This window comes from Bolinopsis microptera, chromosome 1 (genome assembly GCF_026151205.1).
Source record: "Bolinopsis microptera isolate Bmic1 chromosome 1, MBARI_Bmic_1.0, whole genome shotgun sequence".
In the NCBI taxonomy this organism is placed as follows: Eukaryota; Metazoa; Ctenophora; class Tentaculata; order Lobata; family Bolinopsidae; genus Bolinopsis; species Bolinopsis microptera.
This window is the reverse complement of record NC_087072.1, coordinates 4,710,791-4,725,942: the sequence shown is the minus strand read 5'-3', so window position 1 is coordinate 4,725,942 and position 15,152 is coordinate 4,710,791. Positions and strand designations below refer to the sequence as shown.

Genomic DNA, 15,152 nt, shown 5'->3' with positions numbered 1-15,152 from the left:
AACCAGTGATATCTATATGATCACACAGATCCCAAAATCATGGATCTATTGACTTCGTCAGGTGGCATGGTGTTACTCGCTTGTACAGGAACAGCTGTTATGCCCTCAATACTTCCCTATGTGCCCACTGACATCATCAAGTTTATAAATGTTGGCTCATGCAGTGTTTCATTTGGAGCCCAGTTTTGGGTTGGCTCCATTGCAGGACTGACCATGAGGAAGGTTCTTGAGAGGCAAATTTTTGGTAGAGTACAATCAAAATTGTTCCCTAAATATGCCATGCTCAACACCTCTTGCTCGCTACTGGCCCTGGTGACCTATCTACAGTTGAATGAAATTGAACTCACTGAGGGTGTGTCACGAATTTGTGAAAAATGGGAGGGACTTATGCTGATATGTGGTCTTTTGGGAAATCTGGCAAACTCACTGTACTTCATACCTGCCACAACCCAGCTGATGTTTAAAATTTACGCTCGAGAGAACCTACTTGGGCTGGAACAGGAAATAGGAAAGAAAAGCCCCTTGAACAGTAGTGATAAAGCTACTGATGATGACAAAAAGCTGTTAAAATTTTTTCGAATAAGTCATGTTTGCACCATGATTCTGTCTTTGATTTCGATTGGTACTTGTGGGGCTTACTTGTATTTCATTGCTCAAAACCTTAAGTTTTGATGATGAACAATGAGTGCCATCATTGTTAAATGTTGATTTGCCTGATGATATTTTGTAGATGATGTGATGTCATAAATTTAACTTTACTTTTTTTTACTTTAATGATTGTATTGCTGGAATATTAACACTTTTTGACTTTATAAATTTTACTTTACTTTTTTTACTTAATAAGATATTTTTTTTGATAAATAACTGTTCTGATGATTGTATTGCTGGAATATTAACACTTTTTGACTTTATAAATTTTACTTTGCTTTTTTTTCTTTATAAGATAGCTTTTGTGATTAATAACTTTTCTGAGGATTCTATTGCTGGAATATTAACACTTTTTGACTTTAGAATATAGTACTAGTTGCCACACAATATAAATATACATTATTTTATACATTTGGTATTTTTAGAGGAAAAAAAGTTAATCAGTCTTTATCACACAGATCCCACAAACATGGATTTATTGACTTCGTCTGGTGGCATGGTGTTACTCACTTGTGCAGGAACAGCTGTTATGCCCACAGTACTTCCTTACGTGCCCAGTGGGATCATCAAGTTTATGAATGTTGGCTCATGCAGTGTTTCATTTGGAACCCAATTTTGGGTGGGATCCATTGCAGGACTTACAATGTTCAGAGCTCTCAAGAGGCGCACATTTGGTAGAGTACAATCAAAATTGTTCCCTAAATACGCTATGCTCAACACGTCTTGTTCGCTGCTGGCCCTGGTGACATATCTCCAGTTGAATGAGATTGGGCCCACTGAGGGTCTGTCACTAATTTGTGATAAATGGGAGGGACTTATGCTGGCTTGTGGTCTTTTGGGAAATCTGGCAAACTCACTGTACTTCATTCCTGCCACTACTCAGCTGATGTTTAAAATTCACGCTCGAGAGAACCTACTGGGGCTGGAAGATGAAATTGGACAGATGAGCCCATTGAAGGATAGTGATAAAGCTACTGATGATGACAAGAAGCTGTTAACAAACTTCCAAATTAGCCATGGTTTCAGCATGATTATGTCTTTGGTTTCAATGGGTACTTGTGGGGCTTACTTGTATTTCATTGCTCAAAACCTCAAGTTTTAAGGATGAATAATGACTGTAGATTGCTTTGATAACCAGTTATACCCGGCCACTAGTTACCGTGCCCCTATAAACCGGGAGCCCTGATTTTCTTGGATTTTTGTACCATGATTTTTATTAGAAATCCCTGAAAATTAGGGTTTTACTGTATGCACTGGAAAATTTTTGATAACTATTAACTTCCTGGATTAAACTAAAAAGTTTTGTTTGTATTGTTGCAGTGACCTTCCCTGATTTAGATTAAATCTCTTTATTGTGCTGTATTATTTCTTGAAAATAAATGAATTGATTTTCTTGAATTTGTGTTTTACTGTAATCTGTTGTAATTGAAGGATATTTAGCTTTCAAAAATAAATGTAGATTGAAATTAAAACAAATAAGATCCGTTATGCAACCTATTATTCATATCATACAAGATTTTATAACTGTAAGGAATCATTTTGCTTTTTGAAATGTTTTAAAAGTCTTTAAAAATGTTAACACATTAAATATTCTACCAATAACCAATAGGGTAAGGCACATAATTTTGTCAGGGTACCTAATTTTGTCATTTTGCTCTGAAAAACTGCCTCGGCTCGGAATTTCAGCTTGAAAGAAAAGGATTGTGTATAAAAAGAAAGCTTAGACTTTGCTGAAACTGCTCGTACAAAGTTTAAGTTTCTAGCTCTTTTGCATCTGTGTCAAAAATGAAGGCGAAACTGTTAACCCGAAAAATAAATGAGATCCTTAAGGTTTTCTTAAGGAATTTTCAAAATTTTGATTTATTGCTATTTCAAAAGTAATTGAGCTAGCTTCATGCCATTGCATATTTCAAATATCTTCTACAGCAGAAGTATACGTACAAATTTTCAAGTCTCTAGCGCAATTATTGTTCAAGTTACAGAGGGTGACAAAATTAGGTTCGATTTTGCCAAAAGTACCTAATTTTGTCAAAAAAATCGACCTTTCTTAAATTTCTTGTAAATCACAGATTGTGTTGAAAATGGCCTTATACAACTATTCTGAAGTTTTTTTGCCCATAGGATATGTATAAGGCACTTATAACACTTATAATAGCATATTTTCGCCGAGAAATATTAGGTGGATAATCTGATTTTTTCAATCTACAATGACTAACAAAATATTTGATGAAATTACTAAGCAAGTGATCTATCTACAGACATGAAAATTTCAACCTAGGCCTAGAACCAATCGTTTTTTAAGTTGCCAGTGGTTTCAGGGGCATTTGGGGCTATTTTCTAAGATTAGATACCCAAAAAGTGTCATCTTTTCATCAAGCTACAAAACTATGAAAACATCATATCTTTGGGATTTTTGAGGTCAATGTTGGTAAAAAAGCGCTCGAATGATGCATCCAGGTAGTCTAAAATACCGAGAAACGGTTACTTTTTGCACAATCTTCAAGTGACAAAATTAGGTTCGGGGTGACAAAATTAAGTAAAGTCACCTAATTTTGTCATTTTTTCAAAATAATTTTTTTGAACATCTTCAACCCCAGCAATTTCAATCATTTTTGTGTTAGAACTTGCCTAGACTGTCTACTATAACATGGTGGAGGTTTCATCTAAATCGGAATTTCAGACGAGGTTAAAACCCATGGTTTATATCAGGCAGTCGGAAAATTGCCAAAAATGACAAAATTATGTGCTTTACCCTATCCTCTTCTATTAAGAATGTGTACAGTAGATGTTTAACAGGTAAATGTCTAACATTTGGTGCTGTGGTAGAGCTTCTGATGGTCAACTGGGAGTAGTTGGAAATGGGAGTGTGCTAGAGTTAAATCATCTAAATATCAAAGGTACATATATAATCTAGTTTAGTTTGGATCACAGAGTCTTTTGGCTTTCACTAAAGAAAAGTTCATACTGTACCTTCTTTCGTCCATAACTACCATGCATGAGATGACTTAATATAACTTCACAGTTTACATTCCCTTTGCATCAGGTGTGAGTGGAGATAATGTGCGCAATATCTGTGGCAGTAAGAGGAGTACAGTTGTGCTAACAAGAGATGGTCTGCTCTATACAGCTGGTCAAGTTGAGGTGCTCGGCAGACCAGGAGATAACACACCTCCTGCTATCGTTTCTTCTTTAGAAATTTTTACTATAAGTAATTACTATAAGTAAATATATTGAAATTCCTGCTGCTTTGTTAGCCCTTTAAGATTTATAAAAGTGGTGGTTAATGACAAGAAGGAGGTTGAAGTAATGACACGTGACTGCAACTACAGGATTTGATCGGGCCATGTGTTACATGCTACATGCTGCCATTACCGATTTTGTTGAAATATATCACATGATCTCTCACAGAATCAGTTGCATGTGGTGAAGATCACACAGTAGGAGTAACAAGTTCAGGAGCAGTCTGCTCCTGGGGTTTCAACTCTCAGGGCCAATGTGGGCATCCTCCTCCACAATTCGTGCAGAAACCAACCTTACTCAGACCCCTCATAGGTTACTTTACTTTTCACATATTATGATACTTTAATGTTACCTACTAAATTTGAGTAACATTATGTGGTAGTACCATCTGTGAGGTAACCTTGTGAACACGATAAACTCAACTGAATTAAACCAATCAGGTGTAAAAGTGATCCATGTTTCATGCGGGGCTCGCCACACATTAGCGTTATGTGAAGGAGCAGAAGTGTTCAGTTGGGGGGATAACACGTTTGGGCAACTTGGCTGTAACTCAGAACAGAAGCTTTGTTATACACCGAGCAGAGTTACTGCTTTGGATGGAGTTCCTATCATACAAGTCAGTACATTCTCTTTCTGGTGATAGTCCACTATCTATCAACTGATTTTGTATTAGTACGTTTGATAATTCCTTTTATGGAAGTTGGTCCTGAAAACCTTTAATACCTAACAGCCTCGTGGCTCACACGCCACTTCCTCCCCAGATATCAGCAGGAGCGCGACACAACGGCGTGCTGACCGTCTCCGGTCATCTCTTTATCTGGGGCAGTAACTCATTTGGTCAGCTTGGTCTGGGTGACCTGATGCGTCGCCCCACACCGCGCTTAGTGCACCTTATGTTGAGTCACTGTATAGTGTCTGTGTGCTGTGGAGAGCACCACACAGCAGTGCTCACTGCTAAAGGAGCTGTGTTCACGTGGGGTGATGGTAATTATGGGCAACTCGGACACGCCAATACAAGCCAGCAGATAGTTCCGAGACAGGTTCAGGAACTTATGGGTGACAAGGTTTGTTAGAGAGATGTTTTATAACATCTATTTTAGGAACCATTTACCGGCATTTACTGTATCTATATAATTTAATTTGAGCTTTCAATTCGGGATCTTATCATCTATCTATCTAGTAATCGAATGTTTAACTTGGAAAGCCAATATTTCTCAACTAATTCCAACATGTAATATTATTGTATCCCTTCTAGTTTCTACTCACTTCGAAGATCAGTAATATTGTAGGAAGTGTACGTAACTTTGGTAAACACTTAACCACTGTAACACTGCTGTTTCAGATAGATGCTATAAGTTCTGGATATAACCACGTGATAGCCATGTCGTTGTCACGTGAGATTGATGACGTCACAGCTAAGCTATACGGGTGGGGGAGCTGCTCCTCCGGTCAGCTGGGTGTGGGGAGAGTAGTTCACAACATTCCTACCCCTACTCTCTTCCCTGATATCTGGACTGATGGTAATTTATATACTCTACTCTTCTTTCATTAATACATTTTTGATCGCGACTTTAGTTAATTGAAATTTATCTCGTCTTATTGAGTAGATTAAAAGTGATTGTTTGTTTTCAGCTGATTTCTTCTTGGGAGATATTTATTGTGGTGGAGAACAGACATTTGCAAGATTTTCAAGTGAGTATTACCCTACGACTCTACGACCAACCAACATTACACATGTGGTCAAAGATTTATTGTTGTGAAACTGCAAATAGTTCTGCGCATGTGGTTTTCAAACTCAAAATGCTCAACTTAACACTGAAAATATGTTTTCATATTAATACAATTGTTTCTCAACAGAACAGAACAAGAGTTTGTTTTGTAACACACGGTCATGTGACTTATCAGAAGAAAAGTTCGCATCTACTTTAGCAGATTTAGAAGAACTTAATGATCCTACTCAACTAGTTACCTATATTACTCGGGTAAGTTAAGACTAAAGATTAATTACTTCATTAAAATACATTACTTTTAATAAGTTTATTTCCATATTAGGTATGCGCTGCATTAGAGTCATCGATTTTCAGACTTACAGATATTAAAATGCCAGACAAGACGTCGTAAAATGGTCAAATAAAATGACAACAAATTTGCAATTTCATACCCTCATAACCTTCACGTTTCTGTGGCGAAGACATTTCCTAGTTTTGCCCCAATCTAAATTTACATTTAAAATATTTTCAGCTGTTTGGGAACGTAGCCAATATCAACAGTCTATTCGTGCCACACAAAGTCAGAACAAAGCTAGGCGAAGGTAGTGGCATTGACATGACACGGCTGAGAAAGACAATGGCACAACTACGGACTATAAAACACGCGGAGTATCACAAAGCTATTTCAGGGATGTTGGAGCACCATGTTATACCTCATCTCCCAAGTGATGTGAGTGGTTATGGTTTTCACGTGACATTTTATTATTAATTATTTTGCTCGATATATGAATTTTTTAAATTCCGGACATATTGAAGTAACTATGACATTCTGAACTGCTAGATCTAGTACTGTAGCGTTACTGATACTAACTTCATCTATCTTGCAATCTTACTCTTTGCAAATAGTAACTCTTACTTGGTAACTCTTAGTAAGTAACTCTTTTCAGATAGTAACGCAAGAGCAGTTACGGGTGTTCTGTATACTACCAGAGTTCCCTTCCTTATGTTATCCCAAAGACTTTGTCCCTCAATTCTCACAGGCTCTACTTGAACTTCCCGAGCAGCATTTAAAAGCACTTCGTAACTGGTAAACTCACAATTTGAAATGTTCTAGATATAATATATGTACCTAGAACATCTCAAATTTCAAACATTTTAAATTTTTTAATAACAATAATTTGACAAGTTAAACCTTACATTAATTTATACAATTTTACACAAGAATACATTGCAACCATGCGACTCATAAACAATACTCCAATCCGGATTTTACATTAATTTTACATCAGGTGGTCAGGATACGAAGTCTCATTTTTTGAAGCCCTGCTATCAGTCTTCAAGCGGAGTGTGTACAGAAGCTTAGTTAATCGACTACATGACCCCGTGGAAAATAATAAGCGGTTAAGTAAGTCATTAGTTTCAGTGTACAAACTGCAAGCTATGAAGCTATGAATATATAATAATGTTATTATATCAAATTTATGGAATATTGTAATATGCTATATCATTATGTTACATGAAAATATTATGCTAGCAGTCAATAACGAAACCACAGATATTCCTTTTAAGCTTAAAAGAATAAAAATGGTTGGAACATTAGAAAATCCACGATAGTGGGTGGGATTGGGGCCCAATAAACGATGGAAAAAAAGAGAACCATCTGCTTGATAGGAGGCACTGCCCCCGGAACAGTAGAGTTTCCATCCCACTATCTTAGATTCAATGTATTTTATTTTATATCTGTCGTTAAGGGTAAATATCATTCGTTGGCTATTGAGGGGAGAAAGTTATTGATTATTGAACAGTACAATTAAGTAAAGAACAACTAGACTGGACAATAATAACAAGATACATTAAGTTTTACTTGTGGAAATCTGAAATATTTGATATGATTGCACAGGATGTTAGGAATACATAACTGTCATTTGAATGTTGGGCAAACATTGACTAACATAATATGGTATACAGTAACATATTGTAAAGTAAGCTAGTAACACTGTTAAGAAACAGGTTTGAAGTAACTCATCACATAAATTCTTTTGTAGGATAAATAATATATAATCAATATATAACAAGTAAGTTTACCTGGGTTGACACACCGAGGACGGAAGGACTGGTGAGAGTAGAGGATCCCTTTCTGACAGATAATAACTTTACTACCCTGTATCACGTGTTGAGAGTCACACTCCACTGTAATAGCAGTTCCGTACGTTATTGGAAATGTGGAGTCAGTTGACAGGTAGTTCTCTAACATCATCCCCGTGCAGTACTCTAGAAAATATTGTAATGTTAGTGTTTTCTTGATATTTGTTATTGCACTAAAGACAAGTGCTGATAATCTTGGAAGTATCTGAGTGAATCTGGAATAAAACATTTTATCTTGAAAAAGAAGGCATTAAATAATTAAATTGCCCTTATATGGCAACACGATAAGCCCATATAAGGAGCGCAACTGATCGACGGTTGAAAGTCTCAGCTGAAAACAAACCTATGGTGCAAGTTGGTCGTTGCTTGATGGTGAAGGAAGTGCCTTTAATACAGATAATAGTGTTGTCACCGGCGAGAGTGTGACCTGGCTTGCAGTTCACTTCCACCACAGTTCCTACTATCACGGGGAATGTGCTGGTTGTTGTCATGTCTGATACAGAGGTTGGTAGTTCTGTACACATTTCTGAGGGTGAACGAGTTAGAAGAATCTGTTAAAGGTTTAGGTAACATTGTTCGGCTAAAGGGATGCCATATTATTGGCCTTCTGTTAATGATAGATAATCATCAAACTTAATATTATTAAATTTGCTTGATTTAGATATAAAAACACCTAAAACACAGTTAGGAGTGTCCTCATAATCCCAGTTCGCATCCTTGATGCAGGTGATAAGGTTGCTCCCTGACAGACTGTATCCGGAGATACAGTCCAATTCTATTGTTGCTCCGTGGTCCACTGGTAGTGCGTTGCTGGTCTTTAAGTTGAAGATGTCTGGTAGTCCTCTACACTTATCTGGAAGTAACTACTGTTATGGGAAAAGCTCCAATTTAAGCGGACTAAAATGTTTTTATTTGCATTCGTAGCCATTTAGATATCAGTAAATATGACGTCAGGTAAAATAAGCATGACAATGACATAAATTTCACCCACCAATAATACAAGTGGGAAGTTGCCTCTGTGAGATGTAGTCAGCATCCTGTACGCAAGTTATCATTCTGTCTCCAGAAATGAGTGTGAACACCTCAACACAGTTCACGAACACTTCAGCTCCCTTCTTCACCGGGAATACTAAATCTGTTTTCAAATGCCTTCCTATCGGCAACTCCGTACAAGTTCCTGTCAATTTCAATGTATAAATTTGGTGTTCTGCTGCATTTTGTTACTTAGAAAATATCAAAATAATACCATAATAAAAAGAATCATCTGATTTTCTCCTAAAAGTTGTTGCAACAATCTAACACATACCGGCATCATTGCATTTAGGTTTTTGCTGAAACTGGAAGTCTGTAACCTGGTTACACGTGATCACTTCGTCACCCCTCAGTTCTTTGTCTTCTGAACAACTGACTGACACTTCTGTACCGTGACTCACGGGGAAAGGCGTGTCCGTCTTCAGATGTGAGATGTGAGGAGGTAAACCAGAACAGGACTCTGATAGTTTGAGAGTCAACAACCATTATAGTTAATGAAAATGTGCATCATTTTATCAAATTAAATTAATCACATTTTGCTCTACCTTTAACCTATAATTTTTATTTCTGATAGAATTGCACAGAATTACAGTTCGACAACAGATGAATGTAAATCCAAAGATAAAATATTTTTCTTTGCCAGATTAAATTTGACTCACTTTCTTCGCACGAAGGAAGTTGACCATGGACAGACCGGTAGTTATCATTTCTGATACAAGTGATGACGTCACTACCTTCTAAAGAGTACCCAGCGTCACAGTGCACTGTCACCGGGGTATCATAGGACACTGGAAACTCTGTGAGCGTTTGTAGGTTCTGTATATTCGGCAGTTGGCTGCATACGTCTGCAAGAGGATTTTAAGAACAATGTTCAAACATGATCATTAGACAATTGCTTAATTTTTGTGGAAGGATAATCAAACCAATAATATGCAATAATTGATGCTTTCTCTCAAATTTTTAAAATAGAATAAAAACCAATAATTGCACCATGCCAATGTTTTCAAACCTTTTATACAAGAGGGAGCGTTAGTGGATGAGAAATCTGTTCCTTCTACACATGTGACAGTGCTGTCTCCAGTCAGAGTGTGTCCGGGACTACACTTCAGGGACACTTCATCCCCAGGCGGAAGAGGGAAGTCTGTCTCTGTCATCATTTCATTCCAGTTTGAGGGAAGACTCTCGCATGAAACTGTCAGATTAAGGAATGATTAACAGGATTGGTATTGAATGATTAGTCCCTCACTCCTCAGCTTTGATGTAAGTTGGTTTATACTTGTCATTTACGATAAAGCGGTCGAAAAAATGAAAGTTATCAGCAAATTACATCCCTACTCAGCGGTAAGACTAGCTGATAGTAAGCTGTAAGACTAGTTAGTAAGACTAGACATTTACCACAACGTGCATTATCTTTACTAGCGTGAGATCCTTGAGGACATGGTGTACACAGCCCAACACTCGCTGCACTGTAAGTGTTGTCAGGACATAGTTTACACTCAGTCATGGAACTGTCTTTATAGCTTCCTGCTGGACAGGGCTCTGAAGAGGTTTCAAGATGATAATATTGACATGCACCATCGTAGCCCCCTATTGTCGAACTAATTTTTAATAGAAAACATCTTAGATAACGAACTACGTTATTATTTCACTTTTTTTTTGTTACATTTAATTGTTTTTATATATTATCTTACGCAGACCAGCAAAAATTACTGAGAAAATCCAAAACATTCAATTACTGTATTTGATTACTCACCACATTCATTCTTTTCGGTGTTCAATTCATTTCCTATCACACAAGATAATGTACAAGAGGTGGCACCCTCAGGGCTGAATTCCCCAGGCTCACAGGCAGAACATTCAGTTTTCAGCCCCGCCTCTCCATTGAAAGTTCCTGGAGGACATTCTTTGCATTCTGTAGTTTCTTCATCTTTGTATGTTGCAGGAGGACAATCTGAAACAGTAGAAGCATTCATTAGATTGATACGATGATGGCTGTATCAGTGTATAAAAAGGGGGGGGGGGGGGGGTGACACGTCCGTCTATGTCCGCTTGTTTCATAGAATCCAAAAAGGACAGGACATGACAGGACATAGGCGGACATAGGCGGACATTAGCGGATAAAAGTGGACAGCAAAATGTTCGCGAACAGTTGATTGGTTACCAGATCATATGACCGCATATCAATCATGAAATGTTATGAAATTGAATGGTATGTATGGTATCTTGAATGCAATTAGTTACGACTAGCATAATTTGCCATTATCAGTTGCCATCATCAACAACAACAACAACTATTCCAATTCCTGACATGGTACTCTTCTGTCTACTGAACGAAATTAATGGACCCACGGCCTCCAGCTCCCTAGAGAATGCACGAGACTTCTTATTGTCCTCTCTGGAAAGAAGCTCACTCTCAAGACCTTTTTACAACTGCTGTTATGTTTGAGTATAAAAGGACTAGCTGGCATTACGATATCACAGTTGACGGGACTGACAGAAAACGCGGTCTGTCACTTCTGTGTACTGTTATTATGCAGTCATATGATCTGGTAACCATCATGTCATAAGTTGTTCACGAACAACTGTTCACGAACAGGGGTCAGGCTATCTGGATACTGCCGAGGACTATTGTACTTGGATACAAGATCTAGACCTATTAGATGGTGGCATTTTTTATAGAAATAACTACATTCGAAAATCGTGAATCAAATGGTCGGCTTCGAAAAAATATTCATGGCTCATTATGATCTCAAATTTTAAGAATAGAAGAAAAACCAATAATTGCACCATGCCAATGTCTTCAAACCTTTTATACAAGAGGGAGCGTTAGTGGATGAGAAATCTGTTCCTTCTATACATGTGACAGTGCTGTCTCCAGTCAGAGTGTGTCCGGGACTACACTTCAGGGACACTTCATCCCCAGGCGGAAGAGGGAACTCTGTCTCTGTCATCATTTCATTCCAGTTTGAGGGAAGACTCTCGCATGAAACTGTCAGATTAAGGAATAATTTACAGGATTGGTATTGAATGATTAGTCAATGAGAAAAAATATTTATGGCTCATTATGATCAGGGTAACCTGAAAAGTAAACAAAAGTTGTTTCCAGGATAACTTTGTAATTTTTTTGACTCGGGACAAGACCAAGGACAGGACAAAGGCGGACATTGTTGGACATGTCATCCCTACCCCCCCCCCCCCCCCCCGGCCCCCTGCCCCCCTGCTTATCTCGGTCTCGTTTTGGACTTACCGGTACAGCCGGTACACTCTTGACATGATCCAGTACCCTGATCGCTGTAAGTATTCCCACTGCAACTTTCACATTTTCCATCAGATGACTTTCCTTCTCCAGCGGGACAACCTGATAGATATTGCTGGTAAGTATGTTGTAAAATGAAGGCCGACGGGCCAAGTTTTTAAAATTTCCCTGCGTAGAAAGATTGAGCTATCGGTTACGTCCGAGTACATGATCACTTTTCAACTCAAACTGACAGCCCTTAGCTTAATTCCAAGGCCTTAGCTGACTGGCATCATGGTTAAAGGTCTTAAATGACATATAAACTCACTGAATGTCCACGTTATATCGGACAATTCACTATCCAAAAGTTCAGCTCCTTTACGCAGTCTGTACTGCTTCTTGTGAAACGTGATACCCCCACAATCTGTAATGAAATGATGATTTTTTGAGCATTTTAGGTTTGAATAAGCATCTTATATAGTAATAATTTTGATACAGGTATTACAATGTCTTTTTTCAAGCTTATCGGTGGTTCTACTTTTCAAATCCTTAATCAGATTTCTCAGCAAAATGAATCAATGTATTATAATATATTAGAATTTTAAAACATTTGATTTCCAAATTTTTCCGAACTAGCCTTTTTCCAAAAAAATTTTGAGAAATATTTTGTAAACCACTTTCTTATTTCTATAGTTATACTATATTTTTAATTTGACGAAATCTCCCTGGCAATAAAAACACAAAATTGACCAAATTGGGACCTTTCACATAAATCAAAACTGCAGCTGATCTTCTACTATTTTTCCACATTATGCATCTAACACTGAAAAAAGGGAGCGAGCATAGAGCAACTGATAGGGTAAAAGTGTTACAAAGTTTACTGATTAATGTTATAAGAGACTAAATAGAAATCGGACTATCCTGCTTCGATTCGGTCAAATTTCGAACAGGTCTCAAACAATGTCTTTCATACCTCGAACATAACTTTCAACACCTCCTACCTTTACCAGAAAACACCTCAACTTTGTTGAAAAGAGCGCCTCCGCATTGCAGTTTCGTTACATCCGTATTATCTGCAAAGGACATGATACAGATTGTTAGCCAATTTTGTTTTCTTCTATAAGCATGAGCAACATTGCACAAAATCAACTTAAATCATTTTATAATTTATTAGTTCAATAATTGATAATGTTGTCAATTTCAGTTTCCATAGGAAAAGAACACAAATAAAACATATAAAACCTATCAAGCAATCCATGTTGACTGCTTTTAGACCCGCTTTAGCTGTCGCTCCCGCACCATATTTGCGACTCTTCAAATAACAATCATTCAGTTTTTGGACATCATTCTCAACAAAGCCATCATTTCCAACATTATAGATGATCAAGAACGATTGACAACCGACCAAATCTTTGCACTTCTTGTAACAGTCCCCTAGTCCAGTAGAAGATACGGTACTCATGTCATATCCACCGTAGTCCGTGTCTATATCCATACACTGCCAATCTGAGATATTGACAGATTTCGTAATAACATTAGTTTACGTTTTATTACATTTAACAAAATGTTATAATTATTTTATAGTATTCCGTTATTGGACTGGTGTCTTTAAAATTTTCCGTAACTGTAAATCTTTCTTCTTTTTTTTTTCTACGAATTAAGTTTTGAAAGTTTCTGTTCAAAAATTTACCGGTTTTAGCGAAAAGAGTAGGTTCTAGAATTTCCCCGTTAAAGTTCACGGAATATCCTTCGTTGGTTACATAAATGTAGTATTCGTAGGTTCCGCCAGGTGATAATTGGTTCTTTAAGGTCTTTTTGTACTGGGATTATTTTGTGTAACATTCGAACATCATTGTTTAAAAAATTAAAAGTGTTTATAATTAACCCTTGCAGTTAGTGTGGTAGATCAGGGAAATCAAGGAGCTCAATATATGCATATCATATCCGTTCCAACTGAAAACTGAGAAACACATCTAACATTAAGCACAACGCATCGACCTAATCAAGATATCAGGTGTAAACTCAAGTATTTACATCAAGGATATACCTTAGTCCGGTCATTTCCGTAGTTAACAGTTTTCCCATCAACATCCACGGTTATGAAGTAGGCTGGAATATCATTTTGTGTTAGAAACTTTATCTCTGTAGGTCTATTTTGGTTGAACTCAGCCCTGAATGTAAGATTATTGCTTAATGCTTATACTAGTAAGATCCACGTCAATACAGTAAAGATACAGTTAAACTGCGAAGGCACAACACCAAATCAACCCTACTCTATCTCCCAAAAACAACATTCTCCTGGTCGGCCATGTCCCTCATCCTGCACTTGACCCCCGCAGAGGTCACAAGCCCATCGGAGCACAAATGAGCGAGAAACGGGGAAGCCTTAGCTACCGGGCCAAGGACTGCATCACTAGCAGCGAAATACGGATATACCCTCCCTTTTACATGCGTTCAACCGGCACCCGAACCACACGCTGTTTCTTAGACATAACTTCCCACTTACATCAGTGTCTTCTCGCATCAAATGGCATCGGCAAGTGGCGACACTGTGTAGACTCAACCCTGAGCTTGATCAGAATCTTCAGTCACAAACCTGACACCGTTTCGGGGCTTTCATTGCGATACGGTTTTCTGTCAGGTGCCCCAGCAGTCTCTCTTGGACCACCATCTGATCTGACAATCACCCGATACCATATACATGGTATATATTATTGTAATTGTTATTCTTTATGTTTTACACTTTTTTAGACAAAAACTTTTAAACTTGATTTAGAAATAGAGCGAGATTTAATTATACTGAATGATGTTGTTACCTGACATGAACGATGGATCCTACTTCAAAATCACCACTCAAAGGTTCTAGCACACCACCGGATTTCAAGTCCCTCTCCTCCCAATTTATCAATATGACTTTGCTAGCTTTAGGGAGGCAAATATTATGAGCAATGTGTTCAGTGTTTCACTCCTCTTTTACTCTAAAATAACATTCGTAATATAATAAGGTAGCACGCTTGCTGAAGCACGTGCAATCATTTGAGGTAGCTAAGCAACGGTGCAGTAAAACTTACCTGAAGTTGTGCTTTTATTCTAACACATATTTTCCCTCACTTCTGACGTAATAACAGAACAAATTATAATGC

General features: G+C 37.6%; 1 protein-coding gene across 2 annotated transcripts in view; it reads left to right on the top strand.

Annotated features, from left to right (window-relative positions):
* The first annotated feature begins 3,412 nt into the window (after positions 1-3,412).
* The window catches only part of LOC134826526 (probable E3 ubiquitin-protein ligase HERC4), a 32,390-nt gene continuing 20,650 nt past the window's right edge, over positions 3,413-15,152 (top strand). For both annotated transcript variants that reach the window (XM_063838923.1, XM_063838916.1), the window contains exons 1-11: positions 3,413-3,545; positions 3,692-3,856; positions 4,057-4,200; positions 4,329-4,504; positions 4,650-4,952; positions 5,231-5,408; positions 5,521-5,580; positions 5,746-5,870; positions 6,130-6,327; positions 6,545-6,684; positions 6,887-7,002. In XM_063838923.1, coding sequence (XP_063694993.1) covers positions 3,449-3,545; positions 3,692-3,856; positions 4,057-4,200; positions 4,329-4,504; positions 4,650-4,952; positions 5,231-5,408; positions 5,521-5,580; positions 5,746-5,870; positions 6,130-6,327; positions 6,545-6,684; positions 6,887-7,002 — 1,702 coding nt within the window. In that variant the 5' untranslated portion in view covers positions 3,413-3,448. The remainder of the gene's footprint in view (positions 3,546-3,691; positions 3,857-4,056; positions 4,201-4,328; positions 4,505-4,649; positions 4,953-5,230; positions 5,409-5,520; positions 5,581-5,745; positions 5,871-6,129; positions 6,328-6,544; positions 6,685-6,886; positions 7,003-15,152) is intronic.